The following is a 27,354-nucleotide window of genomic DNA, read 5'->3' as shown; positions in this document are numbered from 1 at the left end:
TACAATTTACAGTATATATTAGACAATAGTATAAAATATATATTTTTTCTTTAATAAACATGATAACAGCATTATCAATGGAACGATTAAAGATTTAATAAATTAAGATAAAAATGTGGTATATTTCAATGCATTGATTACTCGATGTACAAAACAGATACTGTATGAAATATAATCTGTTCAGGTAGAACTTTGTACTTTGTTGCATTATATCTACAGATACTGTTTACATCTCGGTTCTATAAAATCGTATTATGATCATTTCTGGTGTATATATATATACACACATATATATATATATACCTATATTTCAACCATTGTTCGCTCACGCAGCAAATCAATGTATTATCCTAACAAACGTACTAGCATTTCCTTTCGTTTACAACAAAAGTATATTATTGCATAGATAATGATTAACATAATCAGGCAATTTTGTAATAAATTTCTTCAATTGATGATATACGCTTAAAAATTTGTCTACCATTCTATGTTGTTTTTCTCTCTTATTTCTTCTTCTCGGCGCTGAAGAGATCGAGTAAATAAAATGATAACAATACAACAATGTCAATATTTTTCATTATACCACGATTTGCAAGATTCATTTTTTTCTTTTTTTTACTATATGATAAATCACGCAAATGGAAGGTAGGAATGAAAGAGAAAATATGCTTGTTACAAAAACCTTAGTATTAAAATATTTCAATAAAAAACAATAAATAATAATCATGATCAATAATAAAATTAATAGAAGTTTCGGCAGTGTATATAACATGCTAAACTTGGCAGGTGCCTACATCATTATTTAATTATATCATATTAATGTATAAGGGGATTATTAAATAATTTGATAACTAATTACAATCAAGTACGGCGAGCGATTGATTTTTTCTGGCTCTTTTCTTTTTTCTTTTTTTACATTTCAATCCATGAAATTCACTTGGTTGTTTCTCTTATTCGCTCATTCCCCATTCTCTCTCTCTCTCTCTCTCTCTCTCTCTCTCTCTCTCTCTCTCTCTCTCTCTCTCTCTCTCTCTCTCTCTCTCTCTCGTTCGCTCTCGCTCTTACTCTCTTTTTCTCTACAAATCTTTTGCGCTATATTTAGGACACAATGACTAAAAAATCTTTTATACAACGTAGATGCGTCTATTTTTTTAAAAAGTGCATCGCATCATATTTACAAATCGAATCTCATATTTATCAACGAGATTATTTCAAGTCATCAAACCCTGCTGGGAAAAATTGTCTATTTAACTCTCGTAGAGAGATTGTTCTTTGGATTATTTTGCACAATCTTACAAATCAGTGGGTAAATTTGTGCCAGAAAAAGAAACAAAAACAGAAAAAGGAAAATGAATTAAATTTAACTTCTGGTTAGTGAAATGACTATTCTTTGCTATCTGTTGTCATATTTCATTTATGAACAACAGTGAACACTTCGATACTGCATCCTCAAGAAACAATCAGGGGATACAGAGCCGCGTATAAAATATGCAGCGAATATTTGCTACGAACACACATAGGTTTTGGTAGCTTTTTTCTTTCCAATTTGTCAGCTAGTTACGTTAGCTTCAACGTTCATAATATATAGTACATTTTTTACACAGCACTTTCATTTGCTTTACTACATTTTACATGTAATGGTCGTGTACTATAGACGCGTCCATTTATAAATTTTTAATATTTCTTCCTTTTTTTTTTCTTTTTTTTTTTCACGGAATATAATCTCTATGGTATTAGCATATATTTATGAAGGCAAACACATTTTTATATCAAACACATTATATGTCAAATTGACAATGATATATCAAATCGACAATGATTATACTCTAAAATGTTTTCTTTTTCTTTTAGCAAAAATGATAATATTCAGTTTAAATACTCACCAGTGAGTATTATTATTAATTAGCAACATTTTTCATGTTTCTCTGACCTTCATATCTATATGCGTGTATATAGGTTCATATCTATATATGGCTAAATATTAGATTTTTGAACGAAATATAACATTTCGAAAAAATTTCACAGTACATTTTTGATCGAAATATAACATTTCGAAAAAATTTCATAATACATTTTGGATCGAAATATAACATTTCGAATAAATTTCACAGTACATTTAGCCTCATAATGAAGATATCTATTAAATAAATATATTTATACGTAATGAAACATATGAAAGCAAAAACAAATTAGAGAGCCCTTGGCTCGAATGTCGCTTCTTTTTTAATACAAAAAAGAAGAAAGAAAAAAATGAAAAAGAAAAAAATAAACTCATAACTCTAATTGAGAATCGTGCTTCATAGAATTATTTACTATAAAGATATCTAATGTACTAACATTGTACATAAAATAATTAAGGATTCACTGCAAAAAGCAGAAGGAAAAGAAATAATATTTCTATTACGAAAAATATATTCAATAGAATTACATTTATCTGAACATATCAGAAAATAAACAGTTCATATAATTCATATAGTAGAAGATTATTGACTTTCCTTATTATCTATGATTTAAATCAAATAATAATTCATCTTCAAATAAATAGATTCAATAAAACTTTAGTTAATTAGACACTAAAAATTTCATTAATAGAGTTCAGATAAATAGAATTCTACTGTCTCGCAACCAAGGAAATACGGACTATGTCCAATTCAATTATTGCGAACCTAATAATCATAAGAAAGATATTAAAAGCTTAATATACTTGCTTTTTTTTAGATAGGATGTATAAAAAGTTGATTAAGATTGTTCGTCATTCGAAGGCCACTGTCCTGAATGATTCCAATCCCAATCCTTGCCTTTAGGACGAAACTTACTGGTACTACCAGAATTATTCCAATCTCTATGAAAAAACTTTTTCTTAAAATGATGTCGTTCCGGATCCAGTTGACGTTGATATTTTAGAGGCACCGAAGATGTGCTACTATTACTGCTGCTGTTACTGCTCGTACTACCATTGGAGGGATTGGGTGGACGAGGACTAGTCGGTGAAGGTGTACGAGGAGGTCCTAGTGCTTCGTCCGGTGATGGAATTACTGGTGGAGGTCCTGTCACAGTGCTATCAGATCCTAAACCACTATCAGGACTCGTATTTACTCCCTCTGTCGACCTTCTTCGCTTATCTAGTTCTGTAGACGCAAAAGCAACCAGTCTATCAAATCCAGAACTGATACGATCTTGCCAATCTGCCTCTCCATCTGCAAAATGAGTTCTATTTAGTTACTACACTGTTTAATATATCTAAGACGATAATGTATTTTCATAAAAATAAGCCAATAACCCTTTTTAATAAAAATATAATAAAAATATATTTGTTTTTTTATAATTGTTACTTTATCATTTTTTAATATCTATAGGTGTTATATTATGAATTGTGTAATAATTTTATTCATAAAATAATACAGTATTATCTATATTGTATACTATAATAGTGAATATTATTTGAAAGAAAATATAAAAAGTTATACATTTAAAATAAATATAGTTAAAGATAGATATCATATCATAAGACAGATATTATAATGAAAATTGAAATCTATAAATATTTATTATATAATCAATAAATTAAATTTACTCATAAAATAGAATATTTTTTTATTATATAATATATTATTTCTTAGAAAATAAAAATATGTATTATATATACATATATGTATTATAATGTGTATTATCATGTACAGTACCTTATAACATCCACTTCATCTTTTCTTCTATAACTTATACAACTACTCAATGAAAAAAACACTAAATTAATAGCATTTTATAAATTATTCTATCATGCAGAAAAACATGCACCAAAATTACAAAAACCCATTGACTAAGAATACAGTATTTTCATATAAATCTAACATGCTTTATCTGTTCTTAAGTTTCTAAATGCATAAGTAGGCTGCAAAATGTAAAATAATCTCTATCATTTATTTTCTTTTTTTTTCTTTTTTTAATTTCTTGAGTCTGGCTTATTTTCATGGAAAACGTATTATATTACACACAGATATTTAATATATATAATATAAATTATAATATATATAATATAAATTTAATATATCATTTACAAATATAAAATTAAGAATCTAAATTTGTTTTATCGAATGGCTGTAATAATGATAATAAAGAAAGAATTTTGAACAACCCCTGTAGGATAACTCACCAGCAACCACGAACCAACCCACAGGCAGCCATACTTTTTGATTTCTCCCTCTGAATGTGTCTCAATCTCTAACAAAACAAGCTTCAAGGGTTGTGAGTGAGATTGAGTATGTGACAGACAGATCTAACCAACAAACAGCTACAGTGCATCTAACAAATACAGCAAACAACAACAAAAATAAATATAAATAAAGATCAAATACCAGCTCCATAAGATAAAGTAAACCATAGACAATGATCTTAAACCATTAGTGCATAAAAAAACTAATAAAAGATGCATAGCAGAAACTAATATAATAGTGTTTTAAAAAAAGATAAAGCAGAGTGTTACAAGTTTTATATAAAGATATAAAACCTATTTATGAACAGATTAAATAAATCATATATCTTAATAATAAAATCAAATAAAATATAAAAACATAAAATATAAATATTTTTTACATTTTTTCCATTCTGTTGGGTTGGTAATTTATATTATTAAATATGGTTGCATTATAAAAAGTAATTGATTTCATTAATAAATATAATATTCCAAAGAATTTGATATTTAATTTCTATTGAAATTATTAAAATTATTAAACATTTATTAATATATTCATTTTTTTTTACAGCCAGTGTAAAAAGCATATTTTAAAACTTGAATATATACATTCCAAAGCATCTTCTACTCTAATTTCTATAGAATGCATAATAGAGAAAGAGTAAAATAAAAATATAGAATATTCTGCTTACCGTCATCGCCAATACCATTTCGTTGTCTCTGTGTTGTCATTTGAGGTTCATCAACTAGTGGTGTAGATGTATTAGAATGTGGTTCTACAAGAGGACTTAATGGCGCTCCACTTGTGCTTACTGATGACACGACTGCCTCTGTTTTTACTGACATTGAAGATTGTGATTGACAAATGGCTGTCACCATACCATTTGTTGTTGCACTGCCATTGTTGCTACTAGTTGCATATCGAGGATATGGCTGAAATCTATTACAAAATAAATATGTATTAGATGATTTTTTCCATAGAAAAAATGAGAATAAAATTTTAATACCTTCTATTTGTAGTCAGTATTGATTCAGTTTTAGTATTGTGATTATTTAATATACGAGCATGTAAAGATGCAGCTAATCCTTCTACTGGCAAAAGCTCTCCATTTGATGTAGTCTGTGATGAATGTAATGATGGTGGAGGATGACTCTGTGTAAGTGATTGAGAAGGATTATCAGAGAAATACGATTCGTGATAAGGTTTGATGTCTGCACGAGGTAATTGAACTGGTGTGTATCTAAATAAAGAATATAATAAATGAATTATAAAATAAAATTATTAAAAATAACTTTTACATAATAGTATAATTTGATACCTTTGTGGTTGTGTTACTGGTGTAAATAATACAGATGATCTTGAAGTGGTAGTAGGAGTGCATGTTGAAACTGCAGAACAAGTTGGAGCATAACTAGCTACATGAGCAAGAGTTGATAAACCAGCATCACCTTCTGCACTAGCTGGTCTACTAATAGGAGAATATACAGTTTCCGGCCTTATCATTGCACTCATATCGACAGCTGCATTTATTATAGATTGATTTGATATTTCTAATGTTCTTTCTATTTCTCCACTGACTAAATCACCTATTGTTCTAGTACCGAGCAGTCCATTTCCTCCTGTTACAATACGATTATCATGACTCGACTGCCTCGAGTCGATTGTTGGTCTGTCAGGTGGTGTTAAATGAGAAGAAAGACGTTCTTGAGAGAGGTGACGGCGAAGTGCTAACTTCGCAGGTGAAACCTAAAAAAAAGTGATTTAAATTGTAGATATTCGTATATCAAACTATAAAATTACTGTAAAAAATTACCTGTGTATAATCAGGAGTAGAAACATTTTGTGGTAATGTAATACGTTTCCTATCCTGCTCAGTCTGATTTTGTAATTGCACCTGTAGTTGCATTTGTTGTTGCTTATTTCTATTTTGTTGATCTTCATTTAGAACACTTGTAATAATACTTTTTAATCTATCTTCAAAATTTGCAACTCTAGGAGGTTCCTGAGTTCTATTTGTTGTTTCTTTATTATTTATTTGTGTTTGTGAGGATGAAATGGATGATGTAGTAGAAAAACTGAGAGATGCTTGTGGCAGTCTAGTTCTAGAATTATTACTTGTATTAGTATTTTGTCTTAATATTCGACCAGCTTCTATTTGTCTGCCAGTTTCCAAAATTTTTTGCGCCAATATTTCTGGATTATTTTCTTGTATTTTTCCAATATCAGGAACGTCAGGCCATTCTTGTGATCTAGAACGTCCTTCTCTATTTTTTCGTGATGATCCGCTTTTTCCATTTTGCTGCTGATGATGTTGATTTTGTGAATGTTTAGAACTTGCCTCTCTTTGTTGTTGAGCTATTGCAGCAACCTGTTTTTCATTACTTGCTCTTTCCAAGACATTTAATTCATGTTCCAATTTGGACACCTATGAATTTATTAGAATTCAATTTATTTAAATATTCTCTTTAAACATTTATTTAATAATTACAATATAATGAAAAAATATTTTACTAACTTGACAATGTAATCTTTTACGTTGAGACAAAGTTGCGGAAATTTCTTTCAATATGTAATCCTGAGTAAGTGGTTGTGGTGGATTTGATATGCCATTTGTATTTGTAAGACTGTTATATTTCTCTTGTAATTCTTGATGTCTAAGTGCAGTTAATCTTGATTGTTCACTTTCCATAGATGCAACTTGAGCTTGCAGCTTACTTGCTTTAGCTTGCAATTGTTTATGTCTAAGAACTATCTCTTTAGCTTTTGCAAGTAAATCTCCAGGTGATGTTGCATTTATACCTAACTCTGTCATTCTTGCTTTTAAAAGTGCTACACTATCATCAATTAATACTTTTATTTGTTTTTCTAGTTGCGCCGCTCTTGATTGCAATTTTGAATTTCTTTCTCTTTCTTTTGCAATATCTGTATTGACTGATACTCTGTATGAAGGAGTTCTCATTGATTCTAACATGAGCATGAATTGGTCCCTATATAAAAAAAATATATTAGTTAAGAGAAATTTGTATAAAAATACGCATATATATTTTACAAAAAATAAATCTACCTGTACAAGTCCAAAAGTATTTGTAATGCATATGGAGTGGCGGACGGAGCAGGTGGTATACTAAGTTCTTCGTGTACAGAGGTGGAATGTGATTGTAATGAAAGTGATAATGAAGACAATTGTTGATCTACACAACCAGGCGCAGGCGGTGGTTTCTTTCCCAGAGCTTGTGGAGATGTGCTAAGTAATGTTTGACTATGTAATAAATCCAGACCAGAAATATTAATTGCTTTCTTGGGTTTCGATTTCTTCACGCCTCTTCCTCTTTGTCTACCTCTAGCCGGAGGTCTTGTTATTCCATTAGATTTTCTATTTAACTTTCTACGAATCTTATTTGGTTGCCGACGATTTTTAATATTATTCTCATCTATATCTGAATCACTATTTGTTCCTTGTTGTTCTGAATGATTTGGGCTTTCTAACTGTCTTGAAAGATCTCGTTTAGCTCTGTCACCTCTCTCATTTCTATTTGTAATCTTATTACTACTGCTGGCAGTGTTATTTATCACAGAATCAGAATTTTCATCGCCACCTTGTTTATTGTTCTTTAAGCGGTGGAAATAACGTTCTAACTTAGTACGATCAATTACATGTAGATAATAAGACACTGGTTTACCAGTCCACGAGACAGAACCTTTCAGCGGTGACATTTCCGAGACATGCATTATTGTGCCAATATCTATAAATAAATATGTTTTTAAACATTTTTATTATATTTCTTAGCTTTTTAAAAATATAATACATTACCACTGAGATTTCTATCCGTTATGCGAAAATTAAGAGGGCAAAATGATTTTGATGATACAATGCGTGCACCATCCCGTAAATCAGCAAATCGCTCCTTTAATTGATGATCCACTGTTGGACCGAATGCAAAATTATTGACAAATACTATTGTAGCTCCGGTAATGCTTTCACGATGTTCATCAGCTAAAAAATCGCCTTTTACCAAACGATATTCGCCGCATCTTTTTCCATACCAATTCAACCATTTACGAAAGTTTACTTCCATACTCTAATATTTGACAAAAATAACTTGACTAATAAACTTGTATAAGAATTTATTATTAATAAAAAAATATGTTTTTATTAATTAATCTGATAAAAAAATAATATACCTGTGCATATCTTGATGGTACATCAGCTCTTTCAACACCAATACAAATTTTACATAAAGTAGCTGCAGCCATTTGTAGAACTACTTGACCAACTCCAGATCCCAAATCAACAAATACATCATCTTCTGTTACATCAATCTGATCAATCATTTGACATACTAATTCATAACTTGTTTCTCCATAAACTTCTGGTGAAAAAGGTTCATATTGATTTAATTTGTCTGGTTCCACTACTGCTTGATTATATGTTTGTTGAAGTATATGTTTTAATAAACCTCGACTAGGTCTTTTATTTAACCTTTGTGATGGTAAACTAGTGCCTTTTTCCTATATTAAATTATTTTAGTTAGAATAGAGATTAACAAAAAAATTATGAACTTAGGTAATAGATATAATTAATTTTTCTACTTACCAACTGAACTAAACTATCAATTGCTCTATTAAATCTGTCACATAAATTTTTCATACTTTCATAATCTCTTGTGTCATAATCACATAAAATGTTATTTTCTAATGGTAGTTTTAAATCTGGCAAATCCTCACAAACCCATCTCATTGTTTCAACAACATCAAGTGCACCATCGTGACGATCCTATAATAAATGAATAAAACCTATTTATTTATATAAATATATATAAAATTCGTTTTGAATAAATTAAATAATTCTATTTTGTCTATCCTTTTTTTAAATTATTTAATATTTTAAATCAATAGTAAATATTTATAACTTACACATATATGAGATATATAAAATTACATTTAAAAAAAGATATATAATAAACAAAAGATAAATTAGAAATAAAAATTTACAACATAAAAAAATTTTCTATTTCTTGAAATTTCTTACTATCATAATCAATATGCTTGTATATTTATGGTTATGATTATAAAAAGAAATTTATTAAATTTATTTTCATATTTCAAGAAATATTTCTATAAATTTAAATCAATAACAATTTTTATAAAATTAAAATAAAATTATTTTATATAAGAAACATTTCTAATTCAATATATAAATAATATAATTTATGATATTATAATAAAAATGTCTCATTAGTATATAAAAATAAAATAAAATAAAATAAAAATAAATAATTGAAAAAATGATTATGAGCAAAAATCAAAAAATAAAAAAATTATTCAAAAAAAAAATTATTTTGAAAAAATTTTTTTTTTATATGCACATACACTATAGTATATATAATTAAAGATTATGCATATGGAAATAGTTATTAATAATTATTTGATATGAAAAACTTACGAATTCAAAAGATTTTTTGATTCTGAATTAAAATAAACGTGACATTATAACAAAATAATAGTGGGGAAAATTCTCATCGTGTGATACATGTACGATCAGCTGTGAGGATGAGGGATAAACGACAGGTTACATACTTTTTTATATATTTCCTATATATATGTATATTTTTATATAGAATATTATTAAATGCGCAATTAATAAAATTTACTCACAGATCCGGATCCAGAAGTAAGGGGCCATTGATAGACGATCGGTTCTGCTCCGGCTGGCGAGTGCAGGCGCAGCTCCATTTTAGCAGGGCCGTCGTCTTCGTCCCCGTCGTCGTCCCCGTCCACTTCTTTAGTAAATCGTTTCTTTCGAAAGCCCAGCTCAGGATCGTGTGACGTAATCACTTGGATTAACCGTTCGGTGGAGGATCGTGATCGCTCGTCCTCCCCGCACTAGGACACTACCACCACGTAGACGACGCTCGCGGACCCCCCCGCTCCGCGGTTACTTCCCCGGACATGAAAAGACACGAAAGGCCACCTTCAGCGACCGTCAATCCACAAAGACAAGCGTTAGCCTTAAAGGCAAGCATCCAATTTCAACACGACAATGGGGAGGGCCAATGGAATACGCCAAAACCGCCACCAGGAACACGGAACACGAGGCGCACAACAGAAAAACACTGACAGACTATTGTGCTGCTCAAGAAACAGCGGTTTGGGGGGGGATGACGACATCAAAACATGGCGTCATGCCTCTTCCTTCTACCGTATCGTGCTCGTGCGGCAGCACATCCGGGTATTCCGCGCCAACTTGTTGTATTGCGCATGCGTGTCGGGAACCGTTGAACTTTCGACCGCGGATACAATTTTCTTGTTATGTTATTAGTTTATATTTTTTAAATATTACTTTATTTATTATTTTCAAAAGAAATGGATTTATTAAAAATTTTTAATATAACAATGAGATTAAAATCACGAGAGAAAATTGTTTTTAGTATTATATTTTAATGATAATAATTTTATAACATATTTATGCTTATAAAAATTTTTTACTAACAAATTGGAATATTAGAATATATATAATATTTATAATTTATTTTTTAATATCGAATATTATTTCATTTTAAATAAAAAGTTATTTTATTATTATATATTATTACACACACACACACACACACACACACACACACACACACATATGCACGCACGCACATGTAGAAAAGCGAAAGTTACGATATCGATATTTCTAGAAGTGCAATTACATTTACGGAATGACCTATTGGTAGAACATGGTATTTGTCACGTAGGCAGTTGCATTCAAGAATCAGCGCCTCTGTAGATAATATACAGAACTTAGTTCTACTATTTAAAGTCATCTTATCTTATAGTTAATAAAAATGCTGCATAACACATTGAAAATACATTTGACAGAACATAACATGAAGTTAAAATTGAAGATTATTATTTTTTAAAGTATTAACAAAAAAATACTTAATATTTCATATATTTTATGTGAAAATATCGGCTGTTATTTTAATGCACCTTACGGCATTTATGTGAACTAAAAAGTACAGTTACCACTGAATGACGTGTTACACTTATTTCTTGATTGTAAATTGTAAATATATTAAAAAAGAGAGTAGTGTAATTAGGTAACATAAAAAAGGTGTAGTCATGATGGATGAACTGAAATTAGATCACCGTGCTAAAAAGAGGATCAAAGAGGTTAAAAGGAAAGCTAGACCAGGTAAACATGTCATAACCTAATTTATAACCTATACGTTGACGTGATATGGGCGTAAATTACTTTTAACAAACAATTGTTCTTCACGAATTATTTTATATTACTAGTATGACTAGAAGTAATTGAGACAACGTTTGTCTTCTTGTGACGCTCGTCGTTATAAACAGAATTTGGATATGTGATACAAGACCGAACTATCTTTGCCGACCTTGGATGATGTAACTCCAAATTTACTGAAAGTATTACGATAACAATATAATACAATGCACTTATACGTAAATAACTTACCGTTTCAATTGTTGTATAAGCATTAAATATTCTTTATTATATAGTATCAGTAATACATACAAATGCTAATAAACCTTCATTATTTATAATGTAATCTATTATTTTTATATTATTAAAATGTCCTATTTTTTTTAAATCATTTTTTTTCTTTTCTATACAAAAGTCAAATATTTCTTCTAGAACTTGGTGATAAGGCAGCTTGGATCCAACATGGCTACAGCAAGAAATTTGAATCTTTTTGGAATTTTACGGACAATGTGGATCGTATAGATGAATCCAAAGTATCTACAGAAGAATTTATAGAAAAATATGAGAAACCTTACAAGCCTGTGATAATACAAGGTGTTCAAAATGGTTGGAAAGCCCAATACAAATGGACTATAGAGGTATATACTTATGAAATTATTTTGTTTCTTATTTAAAAAATATATTTATATTTAATATACTTAATATTATCTTTTTCTAATAATTTTTTTTTAATATAGAGATTAGTAAAAAAATATAGAAATCAAAAATTTAAATGTGGCGAAGACAATGAAGGATATAGTGTAAAAATGAAAATGAAATATTATGTACGCTATATGCTTAATAATGAAGATGATTCGCCTTTGTACATCTTTGACAGTTCCTTTGGTGAACATCCTAGACGAAAAAAATTATTAGAAGATTATGTTATTCCTAAATATTTCCGTGATGATCTTTTTCAATATGCGGGTGAACATCGAAGACCACCATACCGCTGGTTCGTTATGGGACCTGCAAGATCTGGTATTTTCTCTTTATATTTAAAAGAAGTTCAAAAAATATTAAATGCTTAAAAAAATATGCACATAATTGCTTTATTTTAACAATTATTTAATTAATTAAGATTACATTATGAATAAGTAATATAAATACAGGTACAGGCATACATATAGATCCATTAGGAACAAGTGCCTGGAATGCATTAATTTCTGGACATAAACGATGGTGTTTATTTCCTACACATACTCCAAGAGATCTTTTAAAAGTATCAGCAGCTGAAGGTGGCAAACAAAGAGATGAAGCTATTACATGGTTTTCCATTATTTACCCACGTACAAAATTGCCTACATGGCCACAAGATTGTTTGCCAATAGAGATTTTACAAAATCCTGGTGAAACTGTTTTTGTTCCTGGTGGTTGGTGGCATGTAGTTTTAAATCTTGATGAAACTATAGCCGTTACTCAAAATTTTTGTTCGCGTACAAATTTTCCAGTAGTATGGCACAAAACGGTAAAAATATATTTGTTATATACTTACATTTTATATATATATATGTTTTTATATTTTAATAATATTACTGTAGGTGAGGGGAAGACCAAAATTGTCACGCAAATGGTTAAAAGTACTCAGGGATAAAGAACCAGAATTAGCAGCACTTGCTGAAACAATAGACGTAAAAGAAGATACAGGTGTTGCTAGTGATTCTTCGAGTGGTTCATCAAGCAGTTCTTCAAGTAGTAGTAGTAGTAGTCAATCAGAAGAAAGTGCAGATGATAGTGGCCAAGAATCATTAACAACACATAAGAAGAAGAAAAGGTATAAATTTATTTTATATATATTTTTTACTAAAAAAAAGTATATTTAATATTATTATTAATCCATTTATTTTTTTAATTACAAGTATAATTAGATATAATACTGTTTCAAATTTTTAGAAGAAAACTAAATAACAGCCAACCCTGACAATATCAAGCATTTGGGACCTACAAAAACCTCAGACTGTACAGTATTAATCAACAATTATTGTTTGTACTAAGAGTAAATATTATAATTATTACCACCTTCATGTTCATAATAAAATAAATGCTAGATAATACCAAACTTGTCCTTATTAAGTAAATTTGTTTAATTCTTATACTTAATTCGCGATAATGCACTTAATTTTTGCTAAATCAATTTTTTTTTATATTAAGTCTTTGGACTTCATATTTCTATGTACTATAGAAATGTTTTGTTATTTAAAAATTACATTTATAAATTGTATACCTATTAAATGCTCATATCCATTAAGGCAGTACACGCGTAACTTAAATTAAACAATATTTAAAATATATATTAAAAAAATTAGTAGGCAATAAGTCAGATGCATTATCATTATAAATTCTCGCATTAATTGTTTGCAACATTATAAATTAATTAAAACAAATTAACAAATAAATAAAAACATGTAGTTTTTTTGTATTATACAAAATAAATATAACACTTTCAATAAGTGCATATATTAGCTTTTTAATGAGTTGCTTCTCTGGAAAGTTCTTGCATCTCTCTTATAGTAGCTCCATAGCCTCACCGTTCCGTCACTTCACGTTGGTGACCATGCAAAGCACCAAATTGGAGTGTAAACAACATAGAAGCAAAGTAATAAAAAATTAAATTAAATTTTTATATTCATCAACTTACAAGTTAATGATTATAACAAAGTATTATTTTTTACTACATTCATTCAAATGTTTTACATAGAATACATTCATAACAGCACTCACGCTATTAGTGATAAGTTTTCACTAAAAATTTGCACAAACATTTTCAAAAAGCAATACTGGTACATAGCTTTGATAAATACAAATGCGGATTAATCAAGAAATATGAATCTTAAAAAAAAATTATTATGCTCAACAAATCTAATGTATAATAACATCAATAAATAATTCGAAATTTAAGGCGCATTGAATTACATTCGAATATATAATCACATATCAAAGCATTTAAAGCAAAAAATATAACTTTATGATTTTATAATTTCATATCCTTTCATTATATTAAATATTATTTCGAAAATACTATAAATGTATAAATATTAGCCAATGAAATTAATGGCATGTGTTTATAATAAACATGTCCGCACATTTTTTAGAAAATAGTAAAATGTGTTTGGACAAGCATGCACATTACCACATTAAAAATTTATAAATGCAAAAAAATATGCAACAAAACAAAAAAATAAGTTAAAGGGAAACTGTGGAAATAGACATGGAAAAGGAGGAATCAGGAATACGCCACAGCTTCACCTCTCCAGAGCTGCAATCAACATTTAAGATGTTATTCTATTCAAAAAAAAAAAAAATAGTATAAGTACTGAACCCGAGCAGACATTTTAATTTATATGTATATATAAATTAAAATATATAATTAAAATATATATATATTTTTTAATATAATAATATAATATACATATATATATATAGTCAAATTTAAAATAACATATAATGTTTGCATTGCAATTATTATATTTTCAATATGCTTCGGGTCAGTTTAATGTAAGCAATAATACAAAAAAATATACTTACTTGCTTGCAGTAAAAACATGTTGCTGATTAGTTATTACAGCATTGATAGCAGTACTATGTGCTTTAACTTCTCCTATTGGAATACATTCTGCTTGATCCTTTGGTATAGACCACGCCTTTAAAACTCCTCCTCGACATCCTGATATCATTACAGATCCATTATTAATCATACATAAACCCAAGATCCAATCTTTATGAGCATTATTCAATGATTGCACTAATTCCATTCTGCTTAGGTCCCATCGTTTAATACACATATCCCTTGAACCTAAAAAAGAATTCATCATTAGAAGAGTTCATTAAATTTTAAAAATATTTCAAATTCATATTAAGAATCAACATTAGAAACCATTTGTAAATATACCAGAAAATAATGTTAAATCGCATGTTGTTAAACACTGAACGCCATCATAATGTGGTGGTGCTAAACTGACCGATTGTCCGGATGCATTTGCTTCAACAAGAGATATTAGATGATCTTTGCTGCCTGTTATTACTCTACCATCATCTGCGACAGCTAAGCACATTACTGCTGCTGTATGTGGTGTACTTAATCTTCCAATATGTGTTAATTTACGAAGATCCCATACTCTGACTTTATCACTAGATGCGGTATATAATTCTTGTTCATCTATACTGAGAACCAGATCATTGATAGTTGTTTCACCAACAGGAACTTGAAGCATTCTAGATGGAGTTGATAATGCAATTGGTCCACTTTGAACTTGACCAGAGGAAAATAAAGTTTTCACACAATTATTGCCAGTCCGTAAATCCCAGACCTTTACATAAGCAGAAGAAACACTGAATAATAAATTATGAATTGGTGAATATTTCACTGCAACGACGTTATTCGGATGACCACTTAATGTAAGATTTTCAATTCCTGTTCCTAAGTCCCATATTTTTACAGTTCGATCTAAAAAATATATAATTAATTTATAAATAATATTAAAATAAATTTGCTTTTAAAATTTCAAAAATTTGTTTTACATCATATTACCTTTTGAACCACTAAAAAGTAAATCTGAAGTTGCACATATAGTCAAAACTGCTTTACTATGTCCTTCAGCTACATGAGTACATTGTAAGATTGCACGTGGTTGTGTCTAAAAAAATTATGTATATAAAAAATATCATATATATTTAATAAAATGTTATATTGATATTATTATTACCTTGCCTTGATATTGAGAAATAATTCCTTTCATAGGTTGCGGATCTGTCGATGTTGGCTGTCGACTTGCAGTTAATCTGGAGAAAACGTTTTCTTCTCGACTATTGAATCGTCGATATGTAGTTGGAGATCCAGGAGGTGATGACACATCTGTATGTGCTACCTGTTCCCTAGTTGAGGGTTTGTTATGTTAGCGTGTTAGTCGGGTATTTTAATTTTATTTTAATCCAGAATGAACTATATTGCTTTGAAACAAGATAGATCATGCAAGTGCATTATTATAAGATATAATCATAAATTGAATATAATTAGTAACAATATTGTTGAATTATAAATATATGAATTTATACAATATTAATTTTTTATAATTACATACATTATGATATAAAAAAAATATTATATATCAATATTTGAAAAATAAAAAAAATATAATAATTAATGACAAATATGTGAGAAAATTAATTATAAGCAATACACATTATTATTATTACAAAAAAATATTAAAAATAAACAAATAAATAATAATCCACCAAGGGGCTTTTCAGAAATATTTTCATAGGTCAGTGCACCTTAAATACTTGTGCTTTTATTTATTAATTGACATGTGTACAAAATGACTGCTTACATATATACAAATTTATAATCTTTTTGTGAAACAATATTGCTTCATACAAATAGAAATTTTGACGACATTTATACATATATTTATATTTAAAAAAAAAGATAAAAATATATATAAATATAATACATAATTAATTAAATTATTTTGTATTAAAACAAATTTAATAAAATACCTATAATAAGAACAATAAATAAAGTATTATTATTATTAAGTTTTTTCCAAAAACTTAAAAATTTTCAAATGCATTTTACATATGAAATATAGAATTATATAATTAAATTTTCTCTTCTAATATAACAATTCATATATTATTAATCTTATTTTATGAATTATTAATTTGAATTTACATAAAATTTAACGAAACAAATTTTCATAATAAAAACAAATAACAAAAATAATGTTTTAATTAATGAAATAAATCAATTTTTTTATACATATTTTCCTTTCATTAATCTTTCAATAATTTTTCTCTTTAGTTACAATAAAAAAAATTACGTCATTGTTTTATGTTGGCTATTCCAAATAAAAAAAATTAAAATTACATGATGAAGATATCAATTAATGCACTTGTTTATGAATGATACAGATTTTTTTATGACTTTTTTAAGAAAGAAATTTAATCAATAGTGCATGAAACAAGGCATCAACACAAAGATATACAAAAAATATGAAAATTAAAACGTGCTGCAGAATTATCACTCACATAGAGCCTCCACCAGGATGAAGTGGTCGTCGCAGCGGTCTTGGTGATGTACTATCACGTCGACTTAAAGTCGGAGATCCACCAGTTATATTACCATGACTTCTAGTTAAGACTAATCCTCTTACAAAATAAAATTTTTTTATTTTGTATACAAAATTATATGATATATAAGTAATTGGAAAATAATTGAACTTACTTTAAACTACCAGGCGCACTAGGTACTCTTGTAAGTGGATGGTTATGACTTTGACTTTGTTCTTCAGTTCTTAAATTATCTGGATTAGCTTGTACTCCATAAAGAAGTTCTTGAGGTTGTGTAGTTCTTCTTCGAACTTTATTGTTGCGTTGTTTTTCCTCTCCAATTATAACTTGACTGTAATTTTCACTAATATTTTGGATTAATTATTTATAATAAATATATAATAAATTATTTATTCAAAAAAATATTAAAAAATATTACATAACTTACTTATCTGGTGATGAACTCCGTGAACTAGGAGGACTATAATTCATTGTGTTATGATGATTATTTGTTAGAGATAAAAGATCTCTATCTCGTAACACATGTTCTAATAATTGATGTTGCACATCACTTTCTTGTGCAACTTGATTTAATCTCGATTCCATGTCCCGAACTTCAAGTTGCTTTTGAGCAGCTACGCAACTCTGCTCAACAGTAAATGCTAACATTCTTTGTAATAAATATTGAGCTTCATCTACTGACTGAATTGTTGATATAAGAGCTTCAACACCAGGTTCTCCTTCACCTTCTCCATCTCCCATTTCCATCATATCGCGTTGACATTCAGAAATACTATCCTATAATAAATAATATAATAAAATAAAGTAAAAATAGTTTTACTAATATAAGAAAAAAAATTACCTGTAAATAACTAATTTTACTCTTCACATTATCAATTTCTTCGTCTATATCAGTTGTGTCTCCTCTTGAATTTGCAATAGTATTTCTATGTTTTTGAAGTTTTTCAAGTTCTCTGCCTAATTCTTCTCGTTCTTGTAGAAGTCTTTCCATTTCTCTCTCTGTTTCTGCTGCTGCTTGTTTAGCCAATGCTTGCTTGGCAATAGTTCTTTCAAATGTTTGCCATCTTTGTTTTAATGCTTTTGGATTGATTAATTTAGGTGGTGCTCTACCCGCTGCTTTTTGACTTAGCCCTCTGTCTCGCTTTCTTAATGCAGATACTTCTTCTTGTTTACGTCTAAGTACTACTTCTTTCATTCTTTTATCAGCTTCAAGTGTCCGAATCATATTTGCATTCTTTCTGCTTTCTTTACGTAATTGTGCTATTTCTCTATTACGTCTTAATTCATTTTCTTTATGTTTCTGTGCTTCTTCACGCATTTTATTCAAAAGTTTTACTTTTGCTCGTTTCATTTCGGCTAATTCATTTCGAAGACCTCTTAATCTGTTTTCATTCTGAGATTGACTTTTGAGTAATCTCGCATGTTCTTTCTTTGCAGATTGTAAAAGTCGCACTTCTTTTTGCATAGCAGAAAGTTTCTTTTCATATTCATCACGTAATTTTTTTACTTTTTCTGTTGGTGGTGTTGGTTGTTGCTGTAATGATTGTAATACCTTATCTCTTTCTTCCTGAGTATCTCTGATTCGAGCTTGTAATTGAGCAAGTTTATCTTCATAATGTTGTTTCATAGTTTGTAAACGTCGTTGAGAAAGTTCAAGTTCTTGTATTAATCGTTGTTTTACATCAATATCTGATGTTAAGGCTTCCAATTCGCGACCCATAGCTGCTTCTTCTTCATCTTCTTCTACAAAAACATTACATATAATGATTATTTATAAATAATCATCTTTTTAAAATTTCATAAAAAAATATAACATTATATAGTTATATATGTATACATATAAAATATACCTTTTCTATCAGAATCATCATCAGAATCATCTTCACTAACAGAATCCTGAGTCATTTCTATATCATCACCTTCTGCTTCATCTCCTGTTTTACCACCAATATTAATAGTTTGTGCATGTTGTTCTTTCAATGCAGTTAATGTTTCAATTTCTTTTTGTAATTCTTTTTTAGCATCATTTAATATTGATGTAGAGTCACTATGAAATATATATCCTGAATCACCATAAGGATTTGCTGCATTAACCTATGTAAAAAATATATATATATTATATATAAATTAAAAAATCATTGAGAAATTAATTTTAGAGAGATAACATTATATTATTTCACAGAAAAATAATATTAATATTACTTTATATGAACTCTTATATATACCTGTATTTGTCGTTTCTTCAATTGTTGATACATAGCTTCAGCTTCCAAAAGACGAGCTCTTAACTCTTCTATTTCTTGCAAATATCCTTGTATTAAACTTGTTACTTCAGGATTTTCACCAGTTGATGATACCCACTGACCAGCAGCTTTTTCTGCTTGTAGAAGAACATTTTTTGCTGTCAATGCTTCAACTGTTTCTGAAAGAGCTTTAACTCTAGTACGAAGGCTTTGTAATTCACTATTCAACATTTGATTTTCATGCCAAGCATCATTTATACCATCTTCTCCAACAACTCTTTTACCTAAGAAAAAATAAAAATAAATAAAAATTTTTCAGTTTTTCAAATAAAAGATATATATCACAAAAATAAATTTTCTATATCCATTTACCTTGTCTATATTCCATTAATTCCAATTGAAGCTGTTGTATTTCTCTTCTGAGAGAAGCAATTGTTCTTGAACTCTTATCCTGATTAATTGTAACTTTATTCTTTATATTTCTTGCTCTGTTTGCATATTTCAGAGTACTCAAAGTTTCCATAAAATCTCTATCACTTGGTGAAACACATGCTATCATAACTGTTTGACTATTACCTATATTTAATTTTATATATAATATTGTAATACTTATATATAATATCTTAATATAAACAAAAATATTTACTCTATAATTTAACATTTAACATTTTTAATATTTTATTACCTCCTAGTGAATCTTGAAGTAATCTAGTCAGTTTTGAATCTCTATATGGTACATGTAAAGCTCTTTTTGTTTTATCACCAAGAGCAGAAATTACATTGCCTAATGCCAACTATATTGCAAAAAAATAATTATAATGATTGAAATATATGCAAGTTTCTTAAAAAATTATCAATATATTACCAATCCACAATTTATGGATATCCCCTCTTTTGCTCTATCTCCTGTAGCACCAGTTCTTTTCAGTCTTTCTGATCCAGCTAAATCTACAAAATGAAATTTTGCAGTTAAAGTTTCAAATTCACTAGTAGGTTCAGAACCACTTGTATCAACATCAGCATCAGGATCTTCAATTTTTATATATCTTTGTTGCTTTATATACAGGGTAAATATTGCATGTGATCTTGATGATTGGGTATTCATTTGAGTTGATCCAGTTGTACGTGATAATGCTCCTAATCTTAAATATTCCAATGCTTCTTCTGGACTAGTAACAATTCGTGGTTCCACTCCAGCTAAATGAATATTGCCTGAGGGATCTTCATGAATACGAGCACCACCTCTAGGTCCACCAGGTCCTAATAAATCTTTCAAATCCTCATTATATAATTCTAAAAATTGTGCAGTAACCTATTATAACAGAGATTATAAAGAAGATTATATTATAAAAAAAATTATTTATTAAAATTTGTTTATTAAAAAATATATTACAAGATATTACAAGATATTTCATAAGATATTTCAATTTGATATAAAATAATTCATTTTATTAACATAAGTAAAATATAAACTAAAAGATGTGAAATAATATAATATATATTGTGTTAGAAATTAATTTATACAAAGATACTTCTTTTTTTATTAAATTTTTATTTTATAAAATAATACCTTAAATTCTGGAGGCATTTGTGCACGCTCTCTAGCATTATGTTGTTTTTCTATGATACCATCGAATAAATGTTTAATAGCCCTTGGAATAATTCCAACTATAGTTTCATCAACTTCCACATCAAATCCAGTACCCATAGTATATGTTTTTCCAGAACCAGTTTGTCCATATGCAAGGACAGTTGCATTATATCCATCTAATGCACCTTCTACTAAACGAGCAACACATGTTTCATAAATTGTGCTTTGTCCTATACCAGTATCAAAAACATAATCATATGTAAAGGCCTTGTCAGGTCCAAGAAAGACTTGGGGTTCTCCAAGAGGTACTTGAGTACAAATTCTACACATGTCAATTACTTCACGTGCTACTTGAGGCCTTATTCTGTTAATAACAATAAATTATAAATTTATAATATTATAATTATAATTAATTAAAGATATTTATAAAATTAAATATATATATAATATAATAATATATATAAATATATATATATAATAATAATATATATATAAATATGAAATAAAAAAATAAAATCTCATTTTTGCTTTAATATATATATTATGTTCAATTAATGTATTTATATTCATATTATATTATAATTATATTCTAAATGCTATAATCGATCCTACGCATCAACTGTTATGTATCGTACATAATAACTCCCGCGTAATAAAAGAATATGAAGAATTTAAAAAAAAAAGATTTAAATATATTTAAATAAAAAAAAAAATAAATAAATTAAACAATAATAAACAAAAATAAGTTAAATTATAAAGATACAAATTATAAAGACGAAAAAAACAGAAAAACAAAATTCATTCATCAGAAATCAAGATATAAATATTCATTATACAACTAGTAATAAAACCTACGCATTTAATTCTTTAAAAGGAGATATTACATGGTTAAAACATTTGCAATGTAATATTGCATAAAACAACGCTGAAAATTTTAATTGTAAAATAATTTGAAAAATGCGAGAGACACAGAAGATGAAAACATAAATAATATATAATCGAAAATATATAATCGATAATAGAAACAAAAAGAAATATTATTTTTATAATTTGTTACATATTTGTTACTAAAATTTAAATTATGTTTATGTTTATAATTAATTTTAAAAAAATTATTAAAGAATTACATGAATGTTGATAATTGATTTATATAATTGTTTCATTAATATTTGGAGAAATCTGTAACCATTTTGAAATGCGAAATGGTCTACATAATAAGATTTTCTAAAATCATGAAAGTGTAACATGAATCGATATATTTTATAATTTTTTATTAAACTTACAATAATGGACTTCTAAATTAAAAAAAATATATTTATAATATTAAATAAAATACATTGAGAACAAATATACAATTGTATATATCAGTTATAAAAATATTATGATATACTCATTAAAAAACTTTTTGAATTCGATTAATACTTCGCGCAAATTTCAAAGTTAAGTTAACTGAATATCATCAATGTGATAAGTTGTCATCGCATAAAATCATTAATGTTAGTTTGACAATGTAGTCTAGTCGACAAGAGCGTCTTTTTAAAAAAATATTTTAATGATTTGATGTTTTAATATAAAAAGTACACTGGACTTACCGTACGGCAACGCGTACACTCGTATCATCAGACATTTCGATGTTAAGTATTGTGCAATTCCTTAAGACGTAAAAGTAACAGAACTGAAGAAATCAACGAGAAATTACGATTAGGCTGAACTATTAGGCGACAGTTATAATATTTCAATACACGAATATACTGAATGCGCACGCGTTATTAGATGCGGTGGTTGTGAAAATTCCGCATTTTTCGTCGTGGACGCGCGCATAGATAACCATAAAATCCACTCAAACATGTCTCATAACGAAAGGAAATCTTTATCCTAGTCGCGTCAACTCAAGGATTGTATGGATCCTGAACTAAAATCATACGTGACAGACATCTTTAATTCTTTATTACTTAAAATGACTATGTGCATCATCTGTTGATGGTTTTAAAAACTACTAATAGCTTTATCAATTGGAAATTATCGACTGTTTTCTATTCTTTTTTAATTGTTGGTAAATATAAACAAATTAAGTTAATTAAAACACATATAAACATACAATGTATGTAATATTATTTAATTTTTTCATTCTAATTATTAATACAAAATATACATGATATGCAATATTTTTTTATGTTGCATGCAACAGGTTAAAGATTTTTATTTTATTTTTTGAACGATTTATTTTTGTATATGCATTTAAATTGTAACATATTAGATGGCATAATTTTCTCAAAATTGATATTTTAGAAATTAATATTGAGAACATAAAATTTTATAACATCGTGTTTCTTTTATATCTGTGTTAAAATTTTATTTCATCTTATTCTACTTTGATGATATTTTTCATATACAAGAGACTGACGATGTGATTCTTATCTGATTTTTTACTATTTATTTTCTTTATATTAATTTCATTTATAGTATTCTAAGAAAGCGCTGATTTTTAAATTATTATCTATTTCCATTTTTTCTCACTAAAATAATAATTTATTTTATGTTGGTATACCTGAACATTTATAAATATAATGTTGGTATACCTGAATATTTATAAATATAAAACAACATTGGTCACTTTTCCGGTTACGATCATTCTTTCAATATAACAAGATGGCTGATCAGGTACGTATGTATTTAATAATAACAATATGTATGCTTTTTTATATTTATTTTCATTATTTATGAAATATAATTGTCCATGAGATCAATTTTATTATGATAATTTATATTATATATATATAAAAGATTGGTTAAAAGATTTTAAAACTTTTACAAGAAGATTAATTGATAATATAATTGCTGCACGTGGTTAGAATATTTAAATATTCAAACAAAAATGTATGTGTTATATTCTTTTAGAGTGAACGTGCATTTCAAAAGCAACCCACGATCTTTCTTAACCGTAAGAAAGGTTTGGGTCCCAAAAGACGGAAGCCTATGAGGTACAGTCGTAATGTAGGTCTTGGTTTTAAAACACCTCGTGAAGTAAGTATATAATTTATGAAAAGTAATAATTTATGAATAAATTTACAAAAAATAAATTTTAATAATGTTCAAAAAATATATTATAATTTTATTTTTAATATTATTTTTTAGGCGCTTGAAGGAACTTACATTGATAAAAAATGTCCATTTACTGGTAACATTTCTATTAGAGGACGCATTCTTACTGGAGTAGTACAAAAGATGAAAATGCAAAGGACCATTGTTATACGTAGGGATTATCTTCATTATATCAGAAAATACAATCGTTTTGAAAAACGTCATCGTAATATGAGTGTTCATCTTAGTCCTTGCTTTAGGTTTGTTTGAATAATTTTTAAAAAAGTTATTATTAAGATCATATGATGATAATAACGACGGTCTTCTGAAATATAATTTGAAGTAGTTTATTCGTTTCCTGAAAAAAAATTGGATTTTATATTTGTGACAAAATTTCTTTTCTTTTATTATATATTATTATATTAATGTTCATTACAGAGATGTGGAAATTGGTGATGTAGTAACAATTGGTGAATGCAGACCACTTAGCAAGACAGTTAGATTTAATGTTCTGAAGGTTTCAAAAGGAACAGGATCTAAGAAAAGTTTCAAAAAATTTTAAGGTTATAAATATTATAATTTATAATTTATAATAAGATTGATTTTTTTTTATAAATTATTAAAAAAAGCAAAAATTCTAAAATGATGAAAATAACGACGGTCTTCTGAATTTATTAAAATGAATGACATTATATCGTATTCTGAATATTTCATAAATATTATTTCAATATATTTCTAAAAAAAATTCAACATTTTATTTTTATTTTATTTTTTGTATTACAGGAGATCAACAATATTATGAAGAAAAGAAGGAAGTTATATAAATTATCATCTTGACTTGTATCTTTTCATGTTACAAATTAAATAAAAACATTTCTAAACAAAATTTTTTCATTTTGTAATTATAAGTAAAAAAATAATAATTAATATTTCAGAATATAATAATATTTTGTACATATTTTGTACATATTATGTATAATCATATATAATCTTATATATAAATGGATATAATAAATATTAGAAAGGTTATAAAGTAAGTCATAAGTATATATGTTAAAAAATATATTTTTATAAATTTTAACGAGAAAAATATTTTATCAAAACAATTTTTATATTCTAAAGCACTTATTGTCAATTAAGAGACCATTATATTTAATTACAAAAGAGCATATTATATCAATAGAGTATATAAATTCATCACAATCATCTTATACTATTAATATATATTTTTTTTAATAATATCAATGTAAATAACAAAAATAATTCCATATCGTGTGAATTATCGAAATATTAGAAATTAAAATAAGATATAATATTCATTAACATTTTTATACAAATCTTTATAAATAATTCAACTGCCAATCAGCATATCTTTGGCAATTCCTATTTTTAAATGCTGACATAATTAAAAAAAAATTTATATATTATAATTACAAAGGCACTATGTACTGTGCTATTTAATATTATTTCTATGATTTAGTTAAAAATTGATGTATATATTTCATTTATACAGTTTAATATATTATACAATTAAATATAAGAAAATAATATCCTATTCATTAAATATCATATATTTTTACCAATATTAGCAATAATATTCAGATCAAATTTTCAAATTTATATATAGTCTCACTCATATAAAATATAGCCATCTTTAACTAATTGCAAGTTTTTATGACTGTTATTATAAATCTTGTACTTATTATATCAGCAATATATATTTTTATTTAAAAAAATAGCTAATGATTATTAACCAAATGATTTTTAGAAGAAAATTCAATTATATAAAGTATATATATAATAGGTCCTGCAAAACCTAATAATAAAGAAAATCCAAGAAGTTGTGTCCATGATAATCCACAGTCATCACCAGAACATCTAAATGTTTCTATTAAATGAGGGTTTTTTGTATTACTATTCTCTGTTGAGGTAAGTAATTGATCACATTCTGAACTGGTAATTTCTAAAGAATTACTATTGTTGTATGATGATAAAGGTTCACAAACAGAATTTAATATAATTGTATTAATTTCTGCCTTTGGCAATTCAATCACAACAGGATTTTTTATCACATTTAATAATGGATCTGCCATTACTATATTTTCTGTTTTTTCATCAGGAGTAGATATACTTACTTCTCTTCTGTCTAATTGATTATTTTTTTGATCATGTTCTAAGGTTTCAGTCAATAAAGAAAATGGTTGTATAGGTACTTTGATGAATCTCCTTGCATGTATTTCATTTTCTTTGTGAATCTTATTGATTCTCTTCAATTCAGAAATCTAAAAATATAACTTCTCATTCAAATTTATTGTAAATTATTCTTGAATTTATTTTTTTTTAAACTTTACCGTGCATCTATACCGTAATGCCAATGCTTGTAATGTGTCTTCTGATTTCAGTGGAACATTTATAACTTCCACCTTACGTGGCAATGATTTATTACATTGTTGCAGAGGAATAGTTTCTTCATCTTCACTATTTTCATCATCTGAATATAAAAAGACATAATGTGGGGAACCATCCCTCTGATTTCCACGTTGATAAACCATTTGTCTTAAAGAAATCTTTTTGCTATATACACAAATATAATTTTAAAATCACAAAAATATTAATTATTAAAAAATTAATAATTTATTAAAAAAATTTTTTAAAAAAACACATAATTTGAATTATATATATGATCTGTCAAATTATTATTTACGATCAAGATTGTCAATTACCTTACACTTTTTATTTGACACAAATTATCTTTGTTATCTTTTATTGTTCTTCATGTGCATTGTTCGAATATAAATAATATTTCTATAAAATTACTACTTAAATTTTGATAAAAATGTAGTTGTTTTCACAAGTCACATATGCGTTGTATTTACTTACACAACCTCTCTTATAAAATAAAGAGAGGTTAAGGTATCTACTAATTCT

At 27.3% G+C, this 27,354-nt stretch overlaps 5 protein-coding genes across 10 annotated transcripts; 2 read left to right on the top strand and 3 right to left on the bottom strand.

The window, feature by feature from the left end:
* Positions 1-102: 102 nt before the first annotated feature.
* On the bottom strand, positions 103-10,936 carry LOC107996589 (histone-lysine N-methyltransferase, H3 lysine-79 specific). 3 transcript variants are annotated; one of them, XR_001765838.3, is made up of 12 exons: positions 9,846-10,936; positions 8,785-8,964; positions 8,373-8,699; positions 8,002-8,269; positions 7,255-7,933; positions 6,706-7,177; positions 6,004-6,615; positions 5,509-5,936; positions 5,197-5,430; positions 4,882-5,129; positions 4,151-4,299; positions 3,056-3,197 (listed from the first exon to the last, which is right to left on the bottom strand). XR_001765838.3 is itself a non-coding variant. In XM_017054730.3 (11 exons), the coding sequence occupies exons 1-11, from the start codon at positions 9,921-9,923 to the stop codon at positions 2,740-2,742; spliced, it is 3,984 nt and encodes a 1,327-aa protein (XP_016910219.1). In that variant the 5' UTR covers positions 9,924-10,936; the 3' UTR covers positions 103-2,739. The 3 variants fall into 3 exon arrangements, 2 of the variants coding, with proteins under 2 accessions (XP_016910219.1, XP_061930594.1); XM_017054730.3 differs by lacking the exon at positions 4,151-4,299 and having other exon boundaries at positions 103-3,197; XM_062074610.1 differs by lacking the exons at positions 4,151-4,299; positions 8,785-8,964; positions 9,846-10,936 and having other exon boundaries at positions 103-3,197; positions 8,002-8,294; positions 8,373-8,506.
* Positions 10,937-11,227: 291 nt separating this feature from the next.
* LOC107996606 (bifunctional arginine demethylase and lysyl-hydroxylase PSR) lies at positions 11,228-13,501 on the top strand. Of its 2 annotated transcripts, XM_017054761.3 has the most exons (6): positions 11,228-11,370; positions 11,836-12,041; positions 12,141-12,423; positions 12,555-12,910; positions 12,984-13,216; positions 13,336-13,501. In XM_017054761.3, exons 1-6 carry the CDS (start codon positions 11,298-11,300, stop codon positions 13,361-13,363), a joined length of 1,179 nt encoding a protein of 392 aa, XP_016910250.1. In that variant the 5' UTR covers positions 11,228-11,297; the 3' UTR covers positions 13,364-13,501. The 2 variants fall into 2 exon arrangements, with proteins under 2 accessions (XP_016910250.1, XP_061930604.1); XM_062074620.1 differs by having other exon boundaries at positions 12,984-13,501.
* On the bottom strand, positions 13,261-23,080 carry LOC108003093 (kinesin-like protein KIF21A). Of its 2 annotated transcripts, none has more exons than XM_062074609.1 (16): positions 22,938-23,080; positions 21,325-21,709; positions 20,620-21,066; positions 20,440-20,548; positions 20,127-20,330; positions 19,737-20,038; positions 19,362-19,605; positions 18,353-19,254; positions 17,939-18,288; positions 17,666-17,854; positions 17,470-17,589; positions 16,146-16,314; positions 15,971-16,076; positions 15,332-15,886; positions 14,968-15,235; positions 13,261-14,698 (listed from the first exon to the last, which is right to left on the bottom strand). In XM_062074609.1, exons 1-16 carry the CDS (start codon positions 22,970-22,972, stop codon positions 14,626-14,628), a joined length of 4,458 nt encoding a protein of 1,485 aa, XP_061930593.1. In that variant the 5' UTR covers positions 22,973-23,080; the 3' UTR covers positions 13,261-14,625. The 2 variants fall into 2 exon arrangements, with proteins under 2 accessions (XP_061930593.1, XP_061930592.1); XM_062074608.1 differs by having other exon boundaries at positions 13,261-13,980.
* A 311-nt stretch (positions 23,081-23,391) lies between these two features.
* On the top strand, positions 23,392-25,312 carry LOC107996607 (small ribosomal subunit protein uS17). Of its 2 annotated transcripts, XM_017054762.3 has the most exons (5): positions 23,392-24,006; positions 24,244-24,369; positions 24,481-24,686; positions 24,865-24,989; positions 25,210-25,312. In XM_017054762.3, the coding sequence occupies exons 1-4, from the start codon at positions 23,995-23,997 to the stop codon at positions 24,986-24,988; spliced, it is 468 nt and encodes a 155-aa protein (XP_016910251.1). In that variant the 5' UTR covers positions 23,392-23,994; the 3' UTR covers position 24,989; positions 25,210-25,312. The 2 variants fall into 2 exon arrangements, with proteins under 2 accessions (XP_016910251.1, XP_061930608.1); XM_062074624.1 differs by having other exon boundaries at positions 24,865-25,312.
* Positions 25,313-25,471: 159 nt separating this feature from the next.
* LOC107996544 (lysM and putative peptidoglycan-binding domain-containing protein 3) lies at positions 25,472-27,291 on the bottom strand. Its single transcript, XM_017054647.3, has 3 exons — positions 27,150-27,291; positions 26,778-27,000; positions 25,472-26,708 (listed from the first exon to the last, which is right to left on the bottom strand). The coding sequence occupies exons 2-3, from the start codon at positions 26,976-26,978 to the stop codon at positions 26,166-26,168; spliced, it is 744 nt and encodes a 247-aa protein (XP_016910136.1). The 5' UTR covers positions 26,979-27,000; positions 27,150-27,291; the 3' UTR covers positions 25,472-26,165.
* Between the last annotated feature and the right edge of the window lie 63 nt (positions 27,292-27,354).

The sequence above is a fragment of the Apis cerana genome, linkage group LG5 (assembly GCF_029169275.1).
Source record: "Apis cerana isolate GH-2021 linkage group LG5, AcerK_1.0, whole genome shotgun sequence".
NCBI classification, from domain to species: Eukaryota; Metazoa; Arthropoda; class Insecta; order Hymenoptera; family Apidae; genus Apis; species Apis cerana.
This window is presented reverse-complemented; position numbering and strand designations above follow the sequence as displayed.